Source organism: Monodon monoceros, unplaced genomic scaffold (genome assembly GCF_005190385.1).
Source record: "Monodon monoceros isolate NGI ecotype Baffin Bay Population unplaced genomic scaffold, NGI_Narwhal_1 Super_Scaffold_14, whole genome shotgun sequence".
NCBI classification, from domain to species: Eukaryota; Metazoa; Chordata; class Mammalia; order Artiodactyla; family Monodontidae; genus Monodon; species Monodon monoceros.
Window position 1 is genome coordinate 73,635,786 of NW_021703770.1, and position 24,714 is coordinate 73,660,499.

Genomic DNA, 24,714 nt, shown 5'->3' on the forward strand with positions numbered 1-24,714 from the left:
TGGCGTTCCCCAAGCTCACAGAATTCAGGAAAGTGCTGTGCTTATGGTTACGGTTCTATTATAGTGAAAGGATACACATTAAGATGAAAAGCAGACAGAGGCCGATCTGCGCGGAGGGGAGTCTGGAAGGGTTCCAGGAGCTGAGCTCTGGTGGTGCCCACCACGGGGTCGAGGGAGGCTCCGTGCTGCCCTCTCTGCCGCAGCACAGAGTATGGCGCCCTGGGGCTTACCCGAGTCGTCGGGCAGAGTTGTAACTGAGGCTTCCTCACCTAGCGTCCCGTGGCTGGCCTGTAGTCTCTGGCTGCTCCTGGAGGCCAGACACACATCTTCATTCCCCATTTCCTCTGGGGATTGGGACTGATGCCGTGTTTCCCAGCTGTACACACAGTTGAAGGAATAAAACAGAAAAGAGCTAGCGTAGATGTTGGAATTGCTTTTACTTAAAAATAATGTGCTTTTTCTTCTTCTTCTTTCGCTGTTCTTTCTGAAAGTAGATATCATGGAGTTTGTGTTTAGATATAAAATTTTCATGTTGCCCACTAAGATGTAAGCTTTATGAGAGAAGGCAATTTTATCATATTGTTTTCTCTTTATTCCCAAAGCCAAGAAAATGCCTAGGATGTACTAGAGTCTCAGGTGAATTTTTATTGAATGAATGTTATTCATTGACCTGGGTTCAAGGCCCTGGAACGTTTATTTACTACGTTTCTGCCTGAGTCTTTTTGTTCATCTGCAGAGGGGGACAGTAATACTATAGGTATCTTACGTGTTGTGTAAAGTGAGTGAAGTGATGCTGAGCCTGATGACCGCATATGGTGCACCCTATAAGCACCAGCAATGATGATTTCAGGTGCCGTCTCCTCAGGACAGCGGGATAAATAGCATCTGTGGTCCTGGCAGCCAGCAGCCTGACATTTGCACGCAGCCCCTCAGTGCTGTGGACCCCGGGAATGATGACTGGCCTCGCCAGCTGGGTTTTCTGCACACTGTTCAGGGGAGGCCCTTGGTGCGGGCTGACGGTGAGAGTGCGGAGTGAAGATTCAGAAGGGGGCTCTGGTTCACGCTGCTGGTTTGATGGCTGTAAACCATAGTCAGGGGATGAAAACATGGGACATCCTGTCGGGGTGGGTGGGCTTCGGAGCTGTTGAAATGAGCTGAATGCGCAGTGATGGGGTTAAGTGTGCCGATACAGTGGAGTGGAGTTCTGCTGAGTTCTAGAGCCACTGACATCAGAACTGTCCTTGAAATTGGTACCTTGTTCATCAGGTGTGCAGACAGGCTCAGTCTCAGATAAGTTTTGTTCAGGTTTTTGTCGGTGTTGTGAATGACTGCGGGTCACAGGTTGAGCTGCGGCTTTGGGCGGGCGCCCAAAGAAGACTGGTGTTTGTTTGAAGGACACAGGAGCTGCTGCAGCTTCTCAGTTTCTCTCGTTTGCTGCAGGTGTTGTGGAGGAGGGCAGCGACACTGAGGTCGGTCGCTAATCTCTGATGCTCCTGATTGAGAGTGAGGTCGTGAAAAGGAAAAGGAAAGATGGAGTGTTCCAGATGGAAGGAGATTAAATAGAATTTACAGCTAAATGCCACACATGGTCCTGAGTTGGATCCTGTATTGGGAGAAAAAAACTTTAAAGAATATTATTGGGGCAGTAATTTGAATATTGACTGTGGATTAGATAAACAGTAGTGATCAGTGATTTGATAAAGGTACTTTGATTATGTACAAGAAAATCCTTGCTGTTAGGAAATACACATTCTGAAATATTTATGGATAAAGAGACATTCTATTCTGTCTTCAGATTACTCTCATAGTTTAGAAAAAATATATCTAATATTTATATGTATCTAAAGAGAGAGAGGAAGAAAGAAAGAAAACCGTGCACGTAGCATGAACTGGTCCAAATGGTAAAGCAGTGGAGCACAGTGGGTGAATCTGGGCAAAGGGCAGAAGGGAGTTTTTTGTACTATTTTTGTTACCTTTTTTCTTATGTGTGAAACTACGTCAAAACAAAAAAGGTAAATAATATTGAAAAGGAAACAAAAAGACAACTTAGAATAATATAGTGATTATTATAAAGACTTTATGTTTAGTCTCAGAGAAATGTTGTGTCTTCCTGTAGTGCTTTCCCTACCTTCCCAGGACAGGCTTCCTCTCACCCCCTGCGACCCTGTCTAAATGGACCCACACAGAGGCCTGCTGCCATCACCCCAACCTAAAGTAGGTCCTCCTTCCTGCCTATTCTTCGTTCATTGTAATCATCACAACTTACATCATGTTTGCTTTCTTCTTGTTTGATGCCTTCTTCTCCCTCAAGACGGTGGACTCCATCAGGGCAAAGACCGTATCTGTTCTGTTCACAAAATTCCCAGTCCTGGCGCCTAAGTTCATAGGCATTGGGTGGATTTGGATGAATGAATGAATGAATGAATGAGTGAGTGAATGAATGAGTCATCTCCACCACCAGTGTTATTATACTTCTGTTTTAGTCACACACTTCAGCTATATAATCTGTCGTGAAACAAGATGGCTCCTCTTCACCTGTAAGATAAAGTTTGTGCATTCACTGACATTTTTTAACTAATTCGCCCTTTTATCCATGAAATCTTCATTGACTGCAGTCATGTGATCCCCTGCTTATCTCTAGTTTCCTCTCTTGATAACAGCTCAGGTCTGCATCCTTTTCCTAGGGATGCACCCTCTGGCTACTCTTTTCTTGTCAATCTGAGTGCCTTTCCTGTTTCCCTATCACTCTCTACATACTTCTTAGACAGTGTTGCGATTATGGTCATTCTGCTTACTTTTCCTGGCGGCAGATGTTAACATTTTTTTTCATTGTTTCTGTATCTTCAATGCTCAGCCCTTGAATGTACAGAATCTACAGAATCTAATGTTGAGTACGTTTCTCGAGTGCTTGTCTTAGGCATTGCATTGGATGTTTATATATATATCGTGTTGCTTAATTTTTAAGCTCACTGGATAAGATGAGTTTCCATTTTTTCTGGTAATTGAGGTTCACAGAAGTTCTGGGACTGTGCTGGTCTTATTTACTGTTACATCCCACGTCTAACATAGTGCATGGTACGTAGTAGGCAACCTATGCATGAATAGAGTCAAACTCACAAATAATCAGAGACAGGGTTTACATGTAAAATAATGAAATACTCTTAGCAAGCATTTGAAAACAGGGTGATGGCAAGGGTTTAGCGACCTTGCTGACTGGGTGCATTGCCTGAGGAGTATAAATTGGTAAGAGAAGCAAGCCTAACAGCCTTGAAATCTTTGGATGCTTTGACCCAGCGGTTTTACTTCTAGGATCTACTTCATGGGAATGATCCTAAGCATAAGAACAAATGTGTACCTGTGAGATTAAAAAACAAACACGTGGAGATAGTAAATAGACTGTGGTGAATTCACAGGTTGGAATGCTTTTTGGCCATCAATATTGATGTTTATGAAGTATTTGTAATGGTGTGGAAGGATGATTATTAAGGTATGGACAAGTAATTTAGATAAGTCAAGATAGTCTGGATAATGTTCTGGTATGAAATTCTCACTTAAACTTTCAGTGATTTTTCACATGTTTTTCTGTCACACTACAAACCCCACAGGGGTGGGCAGGGGACCGTGCTTATTACTACCCAGAGACCCAGCTCTGCTGCTTGGGATGCCCTGATAATCAGCTCTTTATTTATCACTTCAGTCTGTTGGCTTCCTAGTCACTTTCCTTTATTCATTAAAAGATTTGGTTCTACTGTAGTGTAACGGGAGCATATCTCTTCGTGTAAGTTAGGTATCTGTTTAGTTGGGCTGAGCCACTGGGGTTGCATTTGTAGAGTAGTTGCATCACCCATAATCGGTAGTGGGGCGAGTGTGGTGGTGGTGGGTGAAATGCAGCCTTACTTATCCTTGGTGGAGATAAAGAACCTGTGGTCAGTGCCACGTATGTGACTTCTTAGCAGTCTTCATAATGAAGTCCTTTGCTGGTGTAAGGTCAATCATTCATTTTATTGAGTGAGTATTTTAGAGCCAGTTCCCGGGAATACAGGGTCCTTGCTTTAAGGAAGCTTGCCGTTCAGTAGAGGTGAGAACTCTGTAAAGAAACATCACAATGTATGCAGCGTAGAAGTGCACGTGGAGTACATAGTCAGCACAGCTAATGGCAGGATTGTGTGATTAACTCTGTGAAAGACTGTGTGTGCGGGGGGTGGGGGGCGGGCAGGGGGAGGGTGATCACAGCAGACCAAGGAAGGAGGCTCTAGGCTGGGGAACAGCCCTCACGAAGGCTCAGAGACTTGAAAGGGCTAGTTTTGTTCAGGAAGGTAGGCAGGGTGGTATCTGGGAGTGACAAGCTGGGGAGGGGTGGGAAGCGGTGGGGAGGCTGCGGGTGGAGAGGAAGAAGCCACGCAGCGTCTGCTGTTTTCCTGGGTGTTATCATTGTGGTTAGAGACCTGAGAAGACGGAATTGGACTGTCTGGGTTTGAGTCCTCACTCATTACCCTGTGACATTACTGAAGCCCGTAATTCTTAGTTTCCTTGTCTATAAAGTGAGGATGATGGTAGTATCTACTGTAAAGCATTCTTGTGAGGATCCAATGAAAACGTTTCATTTACTAAAGCGTTTAGAGCAGTCGCCTGGGACATAGTAAATACTGGTAAACGGTGGCCGCTGCTGTTAAGGTCATCCTGACCCTGGTTGGTGTCCCGGAGCAGAAGTGCCTGACCACCCGGGTTGAGAACGGCCTCCCTGAGGGTGGTGGGAGGGTATATGCGGGGGTGGGGGTGGGGTCAAGGAGGTGGGGAGCCGGTTGAGAAAGTCCAGAGTCAGCGAGGGCTTGGGTAGCCACAGGAACAGGGGTAGGTAGCGTAGATGTTGCGTCAGAACCAAGCAGACGTGGATCGTTACCGACGTTTATGGATCTGTGAGGAAGACGGAAGATCTAGGGCAGCACGTGAGAGTGGGTGAATGTCGGTTCCATCAACAAAGAGAAGCGAAAAATGAACAGAGTTTCAGGTGGCAGAGCGGATTCGAGAGGGGTTGTGTAGAGAACTTGGGGCCAGGGAGTGGTTCAGGCTGGGTTCGGTGGCCGGCAGTGGTGCCTCTGCAGCCCCGGGGGGGCGGTGAGGTCCCAGCCGAGCGCTAGGGAGGTGGCCTAGGAGGACGAGGGGCCCAGGCAGGATGGCGGCGGCCCTGCCCACCGCTGTCCTGTGGGCCTGTGGTGGGCTGCCGCGCTACCTGTCGCTGAGGAACAACTACCACGATCTTCGCTGTTTAAAACAGCACAGACGTATTATTCCACGTTTGTGGGCACGGCTCGGCGGGATCCTCTGCTTCACGGTCTCTCACAAGACTCCAGTGAAGGTCTCAGCCCGGGCGGGGTCTTGTCTGAGGCTCAGCAGGAATGATCCGCTTCCGAGAGCTCGCTGTGGTTGTCAAGAACCGGTGGTTCCTCGCAGGCTGTCGGACTGATGCCCTCAGCTTCTTGCTGGCTGTTGGCTTCGGTTTCTTGCCACGTGAGCCTCTCCCTATGACAGCGCATTCCATGGAAGCTGGCAGGAGGGAGGTCATGGTCCTGAGTAGCCATCATGTAAGTGACACCCCATCACCTTGGCCGAATCTCAGTGGTTAAAGCAGATCACAGGCTCCGCCCGCGTGCAAGGGGACTTGGGGAAGCCGAGGGGCTGCCTCAGAGGCCCAGTGCTACGGGCACCATTTTATTCCTGTCTTACAAAAGAAGAAACCGAAACAGTTAAGCATGCAAGTAGTGGGGCCGTTATATTTTAAGGACTGAAAAATGGCTGTACGCTTTGACAGTGTTGGGGAGTTCTTTGGGGACTTTTGTTTGGTGTCTTTTTAATGCAGTGGTGTAGGTCAAGGTCATATGCTTGTGGTTCAGTGAATGTGCAGGTAGGAAGAGAAGCTGAGTAGAGATTACTCTTTCAGAAGGTAATGTTAAAAGGAAGAGCACTTAACCGTTTTTTGTAGTCACATTGAATTATTTCTCTCTATAATCAGAAATTTTTCTTTTCCAGTTCACTGAGTTTAACCAGTAATGCCATTCAGTTGCCAATATCAAGCAAAGCAAACATAAGCCACTTTTAATCTGCTCTTTAAGAAAGTGGTAATCCTTTTCACAGTGCCTGACGGTAAGTCACAGTTCCTGCCTTTATAACGGAGTTTTGATCTAATGCATTTAAAATAGCGATTTTGGAAACATTAATTTTAAAGCCTTATTTGCTTTTTTCTTCCCTCATCTGCTCTAAGTTCATGTGGAGAGAGCATAAAGAAAGATAACTACTAGTTTCTGGAAATGTATTTGTCATCTTTCATCACTTACATTGCTATTGGGGATTTTTACCTCCAGTTGTTAAAAATAAAACGCTAGCTCTTGACATCTGTCCCTTTTATTTATAGATGAGGAAGCTTTATTTTATATATGGGGTTTTGACTTGGACAACTAGGTGATGGCAGGGTTGTTATAAATATTCTGATTTCCAGACCTGTGCACTTTCTGCTGTTCCACTGTAAGGGCCAGAGTTTCTTACGTGAAGTGTTTCTAACTCAGCGTGGAGGTGGAACTCAGAGTAAGAGGCACCTGGTGGAAGGAATAGGGACTGACTCTTTCCCTCCTATTGCAAGTGGTGGCTCTTCTTGTTTGCTGTTAGTAAGTTTAACCTTAAGAGTTTTTCATTGTTACAAGGTAGAAGCAGGGGAAGAACTTTTGGAGTTAGGATGATGTTGGACCAAATTTTTAATTTTTGTTTTTCTTCTTAATGTAGGGTGGTCCATGAGAACAGTGTGAAATATACACCAAACTGTTCTAACTACTGCCTTCTTTCTTCCTCAGAACAAATTATTTTTCTTTATGATAGAAGTTACGCTTCTCATTAGCCTCATTACTGTTCATTTTTGTTTTTTAAGCAACAAGTTTACTGAATTGTCCAGTTAGCCATTCTAGACATCAAAACCTATTCCGTTTTTTTGTTGCTTATGTAGTATAACTGTGCTCTGTCTTACGTGAGCATAATTGTCTTTGTACTTGCGTTTGTAAATTGACCACTTTTCTTGTCTGTTTCTTTCAGTAATCGTATCAGAGTGAGGTATAAGCTCACAGAATCCAGAGAAATCATCATGAAGTTGTATGTATTTCTGGTGAACACTGGAACCACCCTGACATTTGACACTGAACTTACAGTGCAAACGTGAGCTGGGTTTCATTGATTCTCATCAGTTTTGCATTTTGTACATGTAAAAAGTTAAAGAAAGATTTGATTTTGAGAATACTATTCCTTTATTAAATAACAGTAGCAGTATGGCAAGTCTTCACTTTTTTATCCTCAGCATATTACGTATACAATTGTCATCTTCCTCTAAAGCGCTAATGATAAATTTGTTAAGTTGTGCTTTGTTCTGTTTGTGTGACTGTGTTTTTCAGAGTAAACATACTGATTTCAAACCAAAGCAGTCGAATAGAAGCAAGTTTTCATAGCTAGTTGCTCTTCTGAGTTGCACAGGGCGCTGCTGAGGGGGTTATTGCTATAGCTACGTAAACCAGCATGTACCAGCCCTGTGGTTTTTCGTCATTGTTTTTATTATTTTATGTGAATAAAGTCAATAGTGTTTGTTTTGTTTGTTAATGATAGAATAAAATTTCGAATTAATCTTATTTTTTAATGGAATTATGAAATTATTTTTTTGAAAGTTCTAGTTTTTATAAAATCTGATTTGACCTGTAAAGGAATGGTTTTTTGAAAGACTAGGAAAAGGAAGCGATTTCCATATGGTGTAGACTTCATGTGTTTTGTGTAATGTGATGTGGAGATTTTAACACACATTCTTTGTTCTGAGGATTTTAACAGACCTGATGCTAATTTGAGCATGTTCCTTTGCTACGTTATATAAAGATCACAAAAATAAATGTTTCTACTGCCTGCATTTCATAAGCTCACTTTTAGGTGTGGGACACGGGTGATCGTTGACCTTCTAGTTATTTATGATTGGCTGGTTGATTATGGAATCCAGCTGCAGAAACAAGAAGCTTGTAGTCTTTACTACTGTTTTTGGGGAAATTTTTAGAGTGAAATTCATTTATCTGTCAGGTATTTTTACATAGTGCCACTTGGATAATGAAAAAAGTTGTCATTGGGCAAATGTAAATAGCTGATGTTTTGGCCCCCCGCCCCCCCTCTTTTAAAGTGTGGCTGACCTGAAGCATGCCATCCACAGCAAGTACAAGATCGCTATTCAGCACCAGGTGTTGGTGGTCAACGGGGGAGAGTGCATGGCTGCAGACCGGAGAGTGTGCACCTACAGTGCCGGGACGGTAGGTGTCCAGGGCCTTTCCTTCCATGCAGACGCACTCCAGCTTCACGGAGGGGCTCGGGGCTCGTGGTCGCAAGGAATGTGTATCTGATTGGTGTATGGAGGGCAGTGTGCACGTTCGGTATTTGTAACATTTTACTTCTTTTTTTTTGAATTTTTACTTCTATAGGACACAAATCCAATTTTTCTTTTTAACAAGGAAATGATCTTATCTGAACGTCTACCTGCTATTCCTAAAACTACCTTTTCAACAGAAAATGACATGGAAATAAAAGTTGAAGAGTCCCTTATGATGCCTGCAGTTTTTCACACTGTTGCTTCAAGGACACAACTTGCAGTGGTAATTGTAATATTTATTTATACCTAGTACAGTTTAAAAGTAAAAATTGGCATTATTTAACAGAATAATGTCTTATTCACATGCTTGGTAATGTTTTTGTGGACTATTAGCTTACTAGGCATTGGCGAATGATCTAAAAAATTGATTGCTTCTAAAAGCATTCAAATCTTGGGCTTCCCTCGTGGTGCAATGGTTAAGAATCCGCCTGCCAACGCCAGGGACACAGGTTCGAGCCCTGGTCCAGGAAGATCCCACATGCCACGGAGCAACTAAGCCCATGCGCCACAACTACTGAGCCTGAGCTCTAGAGCCCACGAGCCACAACTACCGAGCCCACGTGCCACAACTACTGAAGCCCACGTGCCTAGAGCCCGTGCTCCGCAACAAGAGAAGCCACCACAGTGAGAAGCCCGCGCACGCAACGAAGAGTAGCCCCTGCTCGCTGCAACTAGAGAAAGCCCGTGCACAGCAACAAAGATGCAATGCAGCCAAAAATTAATAAATACAAAATAAATAAATTTATTAAAAAATAAAAGCATTCAAATCTAAATAGCAGAGTAGTCTAAATTATAGAGGAAACATGCCAAAAACATGAAAAATAACAAACTTTGAAAAAATATTTTGTGATTACTTTGTCTGGTTTTTAAATTTCAGGCGTGTGCTTTGTTCGTCATCCTACGTTTGCAAACAGTTACAAAATCTTAGGGTGGAACAACTGTCTTAAACATGGTTTGTTTACTCTTTCCTAGATGATGGTGTGCAGTTAATGACTTCAGGACATTGCTTTGATCAGTGCAGTACCTATGTTTGAGTAGACAGACATAGGCACAGAGAGCTTAAAGAACTCTTAAGATTGTGACTTTTCTCTCACATCCATATTTAGGTCCTGGAGGAGCGCCCAGTCTCTTCCTAATACATACACCTCTGTGTTGCTGCTTGCAGCCCCCATGCATTGTCTCCCAGCCATTTGGTTTATTTTTTGTTTTTTTGTGTTTGTTTTTGACTTGCTGGTACTTTACTGTAATACTGGCTGTAAGCTATCAGTCGTGGGACACATTTTGCTTTCAGATATAAAAAAAAAATGTTATCTTTTAGAATCAACTGAAAAAGAGTATTTACCTTTTATAAAAATAAATTAATGAAATAAACTATTAAGTAGTAATATTTGCGTTTTTAAAAGAAATTTCAGAGCAGGTTGTTTTAATGTAGTACATACATTTGTGAAACTATACCATTTTCCACACAGGATACAACATAAAAATAGAATAACCTCATCTTTCTGGAATATGCTTAATAAACATTAAAGAGTCTGAAAATGATTTTTAGAAAGCAAAATTATTTTTAAAAAGACAAACTCTGTAAACTGAATTTATGTAATAGAGTCCTTGAGATTTGTTTTCTGATTATTGGTCTATAAATAAATTAATAAAACTAATAACACAGTTGCATGCCACTTAAAAAGCAATAGTTTTGATTTAATTGAAAAATATAGATACTACATGCTAATAGAAAAATGTAGTATTAGATATAAAAATTATAGGCTAACCAAATAGGACGTATAATTGTTAAGTGATTAGAGTAAAAAATCAAAAGAACAAATAAGACTTGATAAAAAGATTTAAAAATCAAACAGATGAAATGAGAGAGAGGATTAGTGTAGCAGTAAACAATCTTTGCAGTATCTAGTGATGCCAGGTGACAAGTTAAAGAATTGTAAAGGTTTAATCCAGGCATGGATTAAGTCAAGTAGGAAAGAGAAGGGGGTATAATGAGTAGCAGAGAAGAGCTAGGAATGGATACTATCTTCATTAAACTAGCAAAAATCTAGATAGGATATAATAGAAATAATAAAGTGAATACTAAACATAAAATAGATTAATACAGTCCAGTATTTGGTTATTAATTAGCCAACTTTTCTCTTATTAAAAGAAATTTTATGGTATGATCAAAACAGAAAACAACTGTGCCATCACAAGAAATACTGCTAAAACAGGTTGCTAAAGTATGAGAAGAAAGATATGCGCGGAGCTAGTAGATAGTGGTCGTTAAAAGCATTAAACAGAAAAAAGTGAAATTAATAATAAAAGATTTAATTTGTGAAAAAGCCAAGCCACATCTGTATTTGCCTATCAACACAGGCTAAAGATAACAATATTAATCCCAGGAGAACTTTTAATATAATGACATACGTCAGTGTTCATAGCAGATGGTGGAAACAGCTCAAATGTCTAGCGGATGTATACACAAAATGCGGTATATTCATACAGTGGGATATCATTCAGCCTTCAACAGGAAGGAAATTTGTGATACAAGCTACAACATGGAGAAACCTTGAAGACAGTATACTAAGTGAAATAAGCCAGACGCGAAAGGACAAATAGCGTATCATTCCAATTATATGAGGTCCCTAGAATAGTCAAATTCATAGAGACGGACAGTAGAATAGATGTTACCAGGGACCGAGGAGTGAGGGGAATGTTGAGTTAATTGTTTAATGGATGCTGAGTTCCAGTTTGGGATGATGAAAGAATCCTGGAGATGGGTGGTGGTGATGGTTGCCCAGCAATGTGAATGAGTTCATGGTACTGAGCCATACACTTAAAGATGTGTTAAAACGGTAAAATTTATGTGTGTTTCACCACAAAAAATTTTTTAAGGGAGATTTTAATACATTTCTCTCATAATCAAAAGGATCTTGTGGACTAGATTGAATTCTCTGAATCCTAAAAATATAGAATATACTTTTTTCCTTATAGATAATAACCCAGAAGAGTATCAAAAGACTAATATATTAATAGCAAAAAGCAGATGTTATAGGGATACAAGGATGGTTCAATATTTGGATATGTATTAATATAATTAATTGCCTCAATCACTAATACTTTACAGGAGAAAACATAGAGCATCATATTAATGTTGTCTGGAAGAGGCATGTGTTAAAATTCAGCAGCTGTTCCTAATTCATTAAATAGCCCTAGAAGGGAGAAAATAAATGTAACACAGACTTGACCAAATATAAAAAGATAATCAGCTTTCAAATAAGTGAAAAGCTAGAGTCACTTGCATAAATCAGAATAAACCTGTTCAGTATTCTTTTGGAACTTCTGGGAAATACACTGAAATAAAAAAAATCAAGTAAGTGGTGAAGTTAATGGAAAAGAAGCGAAAAACATCCATTTTAGATGATATGATCGCATATTTGGGAAATTTGAGAGAATTTAATAAAAGCCCACTGGAAGGAATTTTAAGGTTGATTGGGTGTTTGCTAAATATATAAACATCATTCCTCTTTCTCCATATTGGCACTGCTTTAGAATAGAAATGGGAAATAAATTGCATTCTCAATAGCAACAACAACAAAAGTCTATAAAGTTCCAGAACATAAAAACTTATTATTTTTTTAATCTTTAAAAAAATTTTTATTTTATAATGGAGCATAGTTTATTAACAATAAAACATAATCAAATGAAAAGATATATTCTAATGTTCATGATCATATTCTAATTACTATCTGTTCACTAGCTTAATTAGTTACAGTTAATTGCTACGATGAAGCATTTTTGCTTTGGGGGGGGTGAGGGGAATTTGGTTGTTTTGTTTGTTTTATTTGTTTTACATAAAGTGGATATTAAGTTTGCTTGGAAGGATCACTGTCCAGGAATAGCTAAGAAAGTGATGAGAAAGAAGAATGGGAAGTGGAGGGAAGAATGTACCTCTCAGTTTGTAACATTCACCCAGAGCTACTCTAACCAAGACAGAGACCCACAGTCAAACTGTCCATCATGTCAGCAATTAGAGGCTCGGTCTTTTTTTTTTTTTTTTGCTGCACCACTGGGTTTGTCGGATCTTAGTTCCCCCACCAGGGATCAAACCTGGGCCCCCAGCAGTGGGAGCGTAGAGTCCTAACCACTGGACGCCAGGGAAGTCCCCAGCCCTCTTGTCTTTTAACCATCCAGAGCGTGGTCTCCAGAGTCACATTTCCCAGTTACTTGTGTGACCTTGGACTGTTGTCTTTACTGCTAGTGAAATTAATAAGTAGAGTGTTGTTTATTGATAAACATATTTGAAAATGGACATATCACAATTACACATTCATAATTTTTAGTGCAGTTTCACAAAGTGAACGCAAATTTTAAAATACGGTGTCACCCCAAAAGCCCCACTTCATGCTTTCTCCCTTTCAGGACCCATTATTTCTTTCATGAAGTTAACCAATATCCTGACTCCTAAAACGGCTTGTTTTCTTTTGTGTCTGGCCTCTTGGACTCAGCATTACGTTCTTGAGACTCGTTCGTGTAATCACGTGTATTAGTGGTTTGTATTCATTGCTGTGTAGTATTCCACCATAGAAAGTTCACAGTTTTACTTTTGATGGTTGTTGCTGTGTTGCCCTGTGTGGACCTCTAGCGGCATTTACTCCCAGGAGCAATGAGTTCCTCCTCATTATCACGGCAACAAGCAGGAACCAGAAACGGAAACTTTCCTGTAGCAGTGCTTCCTTTGAAATGAGTTCAGAGCACATTCATGCATGTACGTAAGTACACATATGCAGACGTGCACACAAACATTACCTTCTTTTACCGATTATTTCTTCTTTTCCAATATAGGAAATGTATGAAGTTGCCAAGAAACTTTGCTCTTTCTGTGAAGGTCTGGTCCATGATGAACATCTTCAACACCAAGGCTGGGCTGCAATCATGGCCAATCTGGAGGATTGTTCAAATTCCTACCAAAAGCTACTTTTCAAATTTGAAAGTATTTATTCGAATTATCTGCAATCCGTAGAGGACATCAAGTTAAAACTTACTCAGTATGTATGCTATTAAAATGGATAATAAGATGTTTGTTTAAAATACCTTTGCAATTTATCAGTAGTTTTAGTAACAGTAATTTCGTTCCTAGTAGGCCATATATTTATTATAATTGAGGTTCATGTTTTTGAGACTTTTATGATGACTTTTATGGACTGTACAATTTTTAAAATTATGGACAGTTTTATCCATATATTTTATGAATCTCCCATGTTTCTTTTTCTTGTATTTTCTTTATGTAAAAGACTCAAAATACTTTTGAAATCATTTAGAAACCAGGAACCTTTGTCTCTTGCCTTGCTACCAGTTTTACCATAAAGTAAAGCAAAATGCAGAAATAACAATCTAATGGGAGTGGAAAAGTTTTCAAACATTAAGCAGTCAAGGAAAATTATATTTTTCTTCTTAAATATTGCCATATGATGCAGGCTTGCTGAGATGGAAAAAAGCCTTTGTGTTCTGGTTCTCATTTAGATGTTTTTCTGGTTCTTTGCATGTAAGCTCATCTGATACCCATTGGTTCTTTTTTAAAAGGGCTGTAATGAATGTAAAACAATACGGCAATAATTCCACACAAATGTAGCCCTTTGTTGTGTGTGTGTTTGTGCTTTCAGTGTTTTGTATTCATTTTTTTTGGTTCTTCTTAAACTTTTTATTTAACTAGAGTTGGAGGGAAGTATTTTCTTTTTCTTCTTTCAAGTGAACTGTATTAATTCAAGTTTCTCTATTTTGTGGCATGAATGTTTAGAACTTTTTGGCCTTAAGTGGACAATGGGGTGCATCTTGGGAAGGAAGGAATGATTAATGAAGACTGGAAGGAGCATTTACAATTTTTATAACCTGAGATTTCAAGTAACTGTGTTTTGGGGGCTGGGTAGTTCTCTCAGATGTTAATTTAATGTAGGATCCTGAATCATTTTACATAGTTTTTACAGAAGTCAAATCATCAAGATTTCATCTTTTCCCCATTTTTTTTTTATTTGTTTGTTTTTGTTTTTGTTTTGTTTTTGCGGTATGCGGGCCTCTCACTGTCGTGGCCTCTCCCGCTGCGGAGCACAGGCTCCGGACGCGCAGGCTCAGCGGCCACAGCTCACGGGCCCAGCCGCTCCGCGGCATGTGGGATCTTCCTGAACCAGGGCACGAACCCATGTCCCCTGCATCAGCAGGCGGACTCTCAACCACTGCGCCACCAGGGAAGCCCCCCCATGTTTTTTTGACAGCATACATCTATCTACCTGTTTATTTTCAGGGAGTGATGAATGCAAGAGTTAACCTTAATCTCTAATAAGAGTGTTAATTTTATGCTTTGCTTTCAGTATATCAAAAATGTTTTATCTTTAAGCTAATCGAACATTAAACTTTCTATGGTAAATCTTTTTTATAAGTTCCAATTTTTTATACCTTAAGGTTTGTTAAAAACCAAGTGTCCACGTGTCTAGTGTAAACTTGCTATCTTTAGCGGGTGTTTCAGCGTGTGAACGATATCCTCCTTCTCTCTGTCTTCTTTTAAAGAACACCTCATGGACTACTTAGATGCATGTAGTGTTAACAGAGAGGTGGTGAGATTTCTGTGTGTGATAATAACATTATTTCTTTCAAAATGCTAACCTCTGACTAGAGCAGTCCCATTATTTTACTGACAGGTCTTTTGTACTTTTAAGTTTAGGAACTGCGGTTTCAGTCATGGCCAAGATTCCACTGTTGGAGTGCCTAACCAGACATAGTTACAGGGAATGTTTGGGAAGACTGGATTCCTTGCCTGAATGTGAAGGCTCAGAAAAGGCCGATATGAAAACCTCCACTGAACTGGTGCTCTCTCCCGATATGCCTGCAACAATGAACAAACCCTCCTTGACCTCATTTCACAAGCCCGTGCAACATGTAGCCCCAGACACCACAGATGCTGAAAGTGGAAAAGAAATGAGGGAACCATGTCCAAGTCCTGTCCAGCAGGACGAAGCTGCAGTAGATGCTAAAGACAGTGACCTGCCTTTTTTTAATGTTTCTTTGTTAGACTGGATCAATGTGCAGGATAGGCCTAATGACGTGGAATCGCTGGTCAGGAAGTGCTTTGATTCCATGAGCAGGGTAAGAGTCATCTGATTTTTCTTGTCATTTAACCACTTGAAATTATGTTACCTGTACTAAATATTTTCTGTACAGTAATGGGAGAAGGGGCGGGGGTAGTACCATGTTATAGCGGAAATAATGAGCCTTGGAATAAAACTTTATAACCATATCTAAGACTTTGGACAAATCAAATCATTTAATGCATAACCTTATTTATGAACTGATAGTAAATTTGGGAAGATTATTAGAAGTAATATAGGTAAAATCTCTATGCAGTGCCGAGCCTTGAGGTGTCCACTCCAATGGGGATGGTCTTGGTGGTGGTGGTACTTTGAATTTTTTTCCCCTGATTCTGTAATATTGCTTGGACTTTTTAATATCTCCTATCCTCTAATTTGTCCCTACAGTTAGGCTCTTTGATCTGCTAGGTAAAACTTGGACAGTCTTGCTGGTTCTCATTATTGCGCCTTGAGTACTGAGCACTCTCTACAAGTAAATCTACAAGTAAATCGATAAAGTGATAACATTTGGCCATCGCTGTTTCTTACATTAACTTAATAATGATTCATATGTTCACATTTACAGGTGCTGTAGAACTTTCAAGCTTTTGGGGGGAAAATATTAATGATATAATTTCGTTTTTATCTATAACAGTTTTTTACGCTGAGAATGATTGACGTTCGATGGAATACACAAGTCTTGAGTGGTTAGTTCACGGGAGTAACCAACATCCAAAGGCAGATACATTGAACCTTTCCACCTCCCGGAAAACCCCCATGGGCCTCTTTTGCATCACTCCCCCCCCCCACCCCCCCCCCCCCGCGCCCCACCCCCTCCCAGGGAACTCATCTCTGAGGTTTAAAAGAAGTAATTTTAGATACAGTATCTGCCTGAGATATTTTAAAATTCAAAACCTAGACATTGTGTTTTTAGTTTTAGTTTGTAACCATAGTGACTTGTGTTTTGGATTAAGTTCTCCCCCAAGTACACTTATAAAAACTTTTAAACCTGGGGAATAAATCTGGAATAAACCTCTTCAGATCTGATCAGTAAGTGGATAGAAAATCTTTGAGGCCTGAGAGGAAGTTGTTGAGGCACATGCGTCAGTGATGCAGACCATATGAAACAATATTTTGAAGGCTGCTGTTGTTTAAAGGTGATGGGCAGAATACTTAAACTTTTCTCAAAGGTAAACTTTGACTTGGAAAAGAGGCTTATAAATCTTTGGTTGGTTATTGGGGGAAAGGCAGCACACTGTCTGGGATGCCCGGAAAATAGCAGCATGTTTTCTCGTTTAAGTTGTTGGACGGTAGAAATGGAATGCATTCCAGAGTTTATTCTTAATTCTCTCAGTACACCCATTTCCTTGATGACATCCTTTAGGCATTTCTTTCATTTTGACCATTTATTATTTGTTGTCAAAGAACGCTTCAATTAAGACATTTGCCAGGGCGGGGAAGCATGGAATATATTGTGCAAAGATTACTGCCAAAAATGAATGAAAACTAGTGTTCCTATTCAAACTGTTGACATTTTAGTAGCCTAAAAATTCCATCTGTGATTGTGGAAGATCAACCACATGATTGCGATAGGGTGATTGAAGCGTCATTTTTTATAATTCCACGTGAATCAGAGAACAGGGCTCTAGGCCACGAGAACCACTTTTTTAAAGGGCTTGCATTTGGCTTTGTGTTTGCATGTTTAAATGAAATCTAGCAAAGCCATAAGTTTTATTCACTTTATATGACAAGAGAGAAGAAACAGTGATCCTCTTCTGGCTTAATAACGAAAATTCACAATAATTTATACCTACAGAATTCAGTGAATCTTAAAATATTCTTCCATGCTTGTCTGTGTAGTTGTGTTGTACTCTGAGTGAATTATGAGATACAGAAGCATTAGAACCAGGAGCCATGGTTTGGAGTTTGTTTTTTCTTCCTTAAATCACTGCTGTGTTTTACGTATAGCTGTAATTTGGCCCAGGTTGAAATTTTGAATTATTTTAGTCATCTTTTTTAGCCTTTTATCACCCTCATAATTTATAACTAGTCAATACTTTGGATTGGAAATGTGTGCACATTGGACTCACCATGGAAATGAGGAGATGTTCACATGTGCACAAGTTTTAGTTAATATTGTGTGAAGCAGGTGCTGCCCGTGTTAAATAATGGCTGTGTTAACTTTTTTGTGATGTTAGAAATGCAGCTTCTTATTGACTACACTGAATTCTTGATAACAGTTCGTTTTTAACTGCTTTCGTATGTTGTCTGTGAACCTAACACTGTACCTAAAGTGAGTAATTTACAGTCCCTTTGTGGTGATCAGGGAAGACACGAAGGAGGTGGTATTGACTAGGCCCCTCACAGGGAGGCCGAGGTGGGCTTCAGCAGCTGGCAGGACAATCCGTGTGAACAAAAATCAAGCTAGAGAAATAGCATTTGTCTGCAGTTCAGTGCTCTGTGCTTTGGGGACACGTCTGGGGGCCGAGGGAGCCGCTTCGGGATTCCGGCAGAGGACAGCTTAGCAATCACGGCCAGTGTCCCCGTGGAGGTGTGAGCGGGCAGGCAGAAACCCGGGCTGAACATTTGTGAGAAGGATGAAGGGTTGGACAGGCGCGGGGAGTTCACCTCCTTCGAAATCCTGTAAGAAACAGTAAGGATGGGCCATAGCACAGAGTCCTGCGGGATCTTGCCTGTTTATGGAGGAGACAGAAGAGGAGCCAGACCCAGCGGAGGGGGCGCCCGAAGCTGCGAGGGGTGGTCTCCCTCCCACGGGTAGGTGGGCTACACTGTGAGCCCCACCGGAAGCCAGTGCACGGAAGATGCCAGTGTGCAGCGTTCTTCCGGGGGAAAGTGAAGCAGGGTGGAGAGAATTTTGGGGGTTCCTTGAATTACCTAAATCCCAGAAATCTTGGAGAATTAAAGCCCGGGAACAGGAGAGATTGCAGAGTAAGAGAGTGTAGTTGATCAAGCAGCTTCCTTGAGGAGCTTCAGACTGAGAATAAAGGTCTCTCCAGGAGGGAGGGAGGTTTGAAGGTGTTGCTTTGTTTTAGGGGGAAGTTGATCGATCAGACAGGTAATGACCGAAGAATGTGTTTTCGTTATTAGTTCTGCTCTACTTCATAAGATGTTGAAAATAACATTTTCGGTGGGATATTGAGAATTGAATGAATTGTGGCTTGAATTGAAAGGTGTAATGCGGCTTCCCTGGTGGCGCAGTGGTTAAGAATCCGCCTGCCAGTGCAGGGGACACGGGTTCGAGCCCTGGTCCAGGAAGATCCCACATGCCGCGGAGCAACTCAACCTGTGCGCCACAACTACTGAGCCTGCGCTCTAGAGCCCACGAGCCACAACTGCTGAGCCCATGTGCCACAACTACTGAAGCCCGCACGCCTAAAGCCCGTGCTCCGCAACAAGAGAAGCCACCGCAATGAGAAGCCTGTGCACCGCAGCAAAGAGTAGCGCCCGTGCGCAGCAGCGAAGACCCAACACAGCCAAAAATAAATTAATTAATTTTTTAAAAAAGTTAAAAAAAAATGTAATGTCTAGAACTAGATTCCTACTTATGTATCCCAATATAATCAGTAATAATTGTGTTTTATTAACACCATAATTACCCTGTTCTTGACCTTCTTGTGGAGATAATAACCTTGATTTCTCGTGCTTTTGCTTTTCTGTATTTTTCACTATTACTGTTTTTCATTAAAGCTGTGTATCAAAATAGTGTGAAATACTTTTTAAGCTATTTGCAGAAAATTTCATTCGCACGTGTTTCCTTGTCATTCAGCTTGATCCACGGATCATCCGGCCCTTTATAGCAGAATGCCGTCAGACTATTGCCAATCTGGATAATCAGAACATGAAGGCCATCAAGGGGCTGGAGGACCGGCTGTACGCCCTGGACCAGATGATCGCCAGCTGCGGCCGACTCGTCAACGAGCAGAAAGAACTCGCTCAGGTGCTTGTCGCAGACTTCTCTTAGGAAAAGGAATTCGCGGTTTTCTAGACCCATCTTTTATGTCAGTTGCTGTGCACCGTGTTTTCCCTTCACCCATGAATGCTGTTCACGGTATTACTGGTTCCACGTAGTAAAGGTGGAGGCCAGTTCTTCGCGTTCGGGTTTGAGAGCACCACGTGAGCTGAGGCTGCGGGGGGTGACGGGGAGGCGGCCCGGAGACGCTGTGAGCGGCAGGGGAGACCTGCGCACGCGACAGCCCCGTGCTCGCCACCCGAGCAGCCCCCTGCTCCCTCCTGAGGAAGCCGGGAACCTCAGAAAATGTAGCTCTCGTTTAATGCAGTGTTCTAGGAGCCCTGTTGCCAGGTTAGGTTGATGACCAGAAGAAGGTGGTGGACTCGAGGGGAGTTTTCCACGTGGTGACTGGCTGCGACTCTCGACTGCTTTGTGTGCCCCTCCCCTGGCGAGAGCACTCTGTGAGAACAGCCTGGAGCCAAAAGAGGCCACTTTTCTAACCTTGACGCTCACACACGCTTTGCTGGTTCAACTTTCCCTGCCACCATTTTTCCTCTAAATGTCTTCTTTCATTAGAACGTCAGAGTGGTCACTTTAATGGGTACAAATGTTGTATTTCACCTGCGTGGCCGAGGACATGTAGTATCGGGGAGGTAGATAAAGCGTGTAGATAGAGCCTTGCTGTGTTCTTTTTAAACATGTTTAAAATATTTATAGCATTTTTATAGTTTACTAACTGAATTCATCTTGTAATTACCAGATTCTCTTTTTCTGTCTCTTGATTTTGGATCCGGCCCCCTTACTGTGAACTGAATTTCTATTATCTTGTGTTTGCACCGAATGGAGCCCTCCCAGTGTAATGCTAAGATAGATGTGATACTGGGTGTCCTTGGTTAATTCCTGATCTGTAAAAATGATCGACATTTCACCATTACAGTGTTCGTAGTAGGTTTTTTTTCCTCCTTGTTTTAATAGAAACCCTTTATCAGATTAAGAAAGGTACGTTCTGCTTCGAATCTTGGACCATCCTTGGATTCTTGGAATAAGCTCAATGTGGTAATAGTACATTGTCTTTTTAACGTATTAGCTGTATTCCTTTTAAGGAATGCATGCATCCTTGATGTATTAAAGTCTATCATACGTTAAAATATCCTTTAGTATTTCCTTCCAGGGGCAAATGCAGGTTTTGTCATTTGAAAATCCTTTGTTTCTGAAGGATATTTTCTCTTAATAGAGAATTCTAGGCTGTTACTGATTTACTTGTAGCACTTTGCCTTTGGTTTGGGTTTTAGCAGTTTGACTGTGATGTGGTGAGGTGTGGCTTTCTTTGTATTTCTCCTGCATTGGGCTTGTACTTCATGAATTGTGGATTGATGCCATATATTTCTTGGATTCAGTAAAAAGCAATTGAAAACCTATTAAGATTTTATCAAAGGAGAATAAAGCAGTAAGTTACTTTTTAAAAATAGATTAAGTTACAGAAAAAGCACAGCCACGGTTAAGCACGCAGGATATTGAAAGAAAAGTAAGATGTAAAATAATTACTAAAATTATCTTACTTTCATATATTGAATCATCTCGACTTTTTTTTAACACACATCATTTAAACTTAAATATTTTCATGATATTTAGAAAAAACATGAAACAGAAAAGAGAGAGAGAACTGCCAGAAAGTAAGAAGACACACTTGCTGTCCTTTGTTGGTTGTGTGGTTGAGCCCTACCAGGATAATTACCTATAGTAGCAAGTGTGACAGCGAGATGGGTGTGCAGATCCTAAAACTTCTATAACATGGTAACTAGTGAGTAGAGTAGGGAAAGAACCTGTGAATACAGTGATCAGCAAGATGTCTCATCAAGATGTCTTTGGACTTTTTTTTTTTTTAAGTGTTTGCTCTTGGCTTTGGCACATCTGTCTGAGTTAATCTATAGCCTAAAAACAATCCCTGCCTAACAAAAAGATGCAAGGTTCACCTGTGAAAATAAATAAGGATAGCTAATAAAAAAGTGTGATAATTACTTTTCCTGTGAAACAATAAAATACACTGTAGAAGTCATTGTTCTAAAGATAATGAGCACAGATCAGTGGAACAAAGTATATAATAGCCCAGAAATACCAGAGGAAGGAATGACTTTTCAGGGAGTAGTGCAAAGTCGATTGATTGATTTTTATTGGGGGAAGTGTATAATATGCTATTGAATATCATTGATTAGATTAAATCTGTTGTTAGTTTTCACAGGGCTTCAAGTCAGTGCCCCTGTTTCTATTTACCTGTGCTCTGACTGAACTGTGGTGTAACAGGAGTTTACGGTCATAGGTTCTAGTTCTGATTTGCCTGCTGTGTCCTTGGATATGTTGCTTTAGCTTCCTGGGTCTCATTTTTTTTTCTAGCACGAAAATGGAACAGAATTAGATGAGCATACATTTCTTAAGAACTCTGAATCTTTGCTATGGACACACCTACTACACTCAGAAAAGTAGGAGATTTTAAAATCTTATTTGGAAGTAGAACAGTTCATGTCTAACGTAAAGCTTTTCCTCTTAGATGAATGCTCATGGTTTTAATGAAAGTTAATATCCTTTCAAATATTTTCTCCCAAAGGGATTTTTAGCTAATCAGATGAGAGCTGAAAACTTGAAAGATGCGTCTGTGTTACCCGATTTGTGCCTGAGTCATGCAAATCAGTTGATGATTATGTTGCAAAATCATAGAAAACTGTTGGATATTAAACAGAAGTGCACCACTGCCAAACAAGAACTAGCAAATAACCTTCATGTCAGACTGAAGTAAGTGATTCTAGGGTATCTAATTTGGGTTGTTGAGAGTTGATTTTTTTTTATTTCTCCCAAGTGATGGCATAATCTTATCACCATGTTGACATACTTCACTGGTTGATTAACATGGGCTTGGATGATGTTTACAGAGTTTGTGTGTCTTGGTCTCATTCTGTAGGTGGTGTTGCTTTGTGATGCTTCATGCTGATCAGGATGGAGAGAAGTTGCAGGCTTTGCTCCGCCTCGTTATAGAGCTCTTAGAGAGAGTCAAGATCGTTGAAGCTCTGAGTACAGTTCCTCAGATGTACTGCTTAGCTGCTGTTGAGGTTGTCAGGAGAAAAATGTTCATAAAACACTACAGGGAGGTATGCAGGTTGGATTGTACTTTGATTGTGCCTGAGCCTCAGTGACTTGGTGTGTGACACTAACAGAGGCTTTCCTTTTCTTAGTGGACTGGTGCTTTAGTCAAAGACGGAAAGCGATTATATGAGGCTGAAAAGTCAAAAAGGGAATCCTTTGGGAAGTTATTTAGTAAGTGTTCTTTATTAATAACTTATACTTTTTAAGAAAAAAATGCTGTTTTTATTTCATAGATATAAATAGCATTATATAGCATGAGTTGTAAAATAACCATATTGTTAATTTCTTTACACAGGGAAGTCCTTTTTAAGAAATCGTCTGTTTAGGGGATTGGACTCCTGGCCCCCATCCTTTTGTGTACGTAATTTATTTTCTAATGTGACTAAATTCTGTGTGTGTTCAGACCTTTATTTCAGAAGTAGAGATATTTATCAGAAACAAATTTTTTATCAAAATGTTTTTGGCTTTAAGATGAATTCATAGTTTTTGGTCAGGAGCCTTCACTGCATGGGACGATGAAGTCCTACTACACTGTCGAGCCTACTACAGTGTCAAGATGGGTGGGAACAGATTCTCCCCTTCACCTTATCTGTCTCCACCCCTCCTGTCCCTGCCGCCCTTTCCCTCCCCTCCCCTCCCCTATCATTCATGTTGCACAAATCGGAATAGGGTGACCCATCAAGTCATCTTCATTTAAACAATGAAAAATAAGGTTGCTGTATTTCTAAACCGGAGTGGTCTGGGGACCACTAATTTTATTACATGAAACATATGATCCCGTGATCAAAGAAGTTTTGGAAATGCTGTAGGTTTGTTGTTTTCTCCTCAGACACACTGCTTAACTGTTAAACATGTGTTTGTACTGCAGGATTCCTTAGGGCTTTAAATGTATGTGCTTTTGTGTATCTATGAATGAGTGTTGTAATAGGCAGGATTTCCCACACTCCTTTATCTAGGAACCCTGCTTAATGAAGGGTGTCTTGATGTCTCTAAATCTGCGTAAGTGATGACTCAGACCATTGGAGTTATCCTAAAAGGTGCATTTCTTGGCAGTATTTATAAAGAAATGGTAAATAATTTTTTTATGAATCTGAAATCGGCTAAGACTTTGTATTTTGGAAAATGTAATGAAAAGGTGAAGAAAAGGGCAAGGAGGAAGTTTTGCGTAAGAAAAAACGATCTTTACTGCATTAAAACAACACAGCACGCTAGTAGGTGACAGGAATAGATACAGAGGGCTGGGGCTGTCCTCACGACTGTGCTGTTGGTCAGGTAGAAACTTGGGAATAGCCTGTGTAACAGCGAGACAAATGGGTTCCTTTAATGCTGGCGGGAATACCAGAATTCCCATGAAAAGACGCTGAGAACAGAGAAGTGGGGAGTGAGCACGGCAGTTGATCACCAACAGCTTGCACGTCCCTGTTATTTCAGACTCAGAAAAGTGGTCTCCCCATCCTCACTGAATAGTCCTTCATTTGCATTTTATTATTTTATTCAGTTTCTTAGGTGTGAGTAGATCATTTGAAGCATTTTTATGGGTTATTGAATTTGATTATACTAAGAAATCAGTTACAAAATTATACTGTATATTTTTTTGTAAATTACCATTTTTTTAATATAGACACAGAAGCCTCGAAAGTTTGACTGTGAACTTCCAGATATTTCATTAAAAGATTTACAGTTTCTGCAATCATTTTGTCCTTCCGAAGTTCAGCCGTTCCTCAGGTAAATACAGTTCATATTTTTAGCTTTAGTTACTGTCTTGTGATGATTTCGTTACTCTGGAGCTGTGGGAAGGGCAGCAGCACCGCGAGGGGTGCCGGAGCAGAGGAGCACATCGTGAGAGCTGGCTGCTGGGAAGTTTCTGGGGAGTATAAAAGTGATCAGAAAAAAATGAAGAAGATAAACTAGGAGGGAATTAATGCCTTACATGAAGTTAATTCTTTTCTGGTAGTGATCTGACGTTGTTGCATACTGTGAGAGATTTCTGATTTATCACTTTTATTTACTATATATATTTATTTATTTATTTATTTAATTGGAGTGTAATTGCTTTACAATGGTGTGTTAGT

General features: G+C 40.7%; 1 protein-coding gene across 3 annotated transcripts in view; it reads left to right on the top strand.

Annotated features, from left to right (window-relative positions):
• The window catches only part of RB1CC1 (RB1 inducible coiled-coil 1), a 60,213-nt gene that overhangs the window by 11,385 nt on the left and 24,114 nt on the right, over window positions 1–24,714 (top strand). For 2 of the 3 annotated variants that reach the window (XM_029222603.1, XM_029222604.1), the window contains exons 2-13: window positions 6,028–6,141; window positions 7,078–7,197; window positions 8,192–8,318; window positions 8,487–8,657; window positions 13,265–13,467; window positions 15,130–15,556; window positions 19,325–19,495; window positions 22,110–22,294; window positions 22,461–22,647; window positions 22,732–22,813; window positions 22,938–22,999; window positions 24,264–24,367. In XM_029222603.1, the coding sequence (XP_029078436.1) occupies window positions 7,127–7,197; window positions 8,192–8,318; window positions 8,487–8,657; window positions 13,265–13,467; window positions 15,130–15,556; window positions 19,325–19,495; window positions 22,110–22,294; window positions 22,461–22,647; window positions 22,732–22,813; window positions 22,938–22,999; window positions 24,264–24,367 (1,790 nt within the window). In that variant the 5' untranslated portion in view covers window positions 6,028–6,141; window positions 7,078–7,126. Of the gene's footprint in view, window positions 1–6,027; window positions 6,142–7,077; window positions 7,198–8,191; window positions 8,319–8,486; window positions 8,658–13,264; window positions 13,468–15,129; window positions 15,557–19,324; window positions 19,496–22,109; window positions 22,295–22,460; window positions 22,648–22,731; window positions 22,814–22,937; window positions 23,000–24,263; window positions 24,368–24,714 lie in introns of those variants that run through there. The other variant, XM_029222605.1, reaches the window with a different exon arrangement.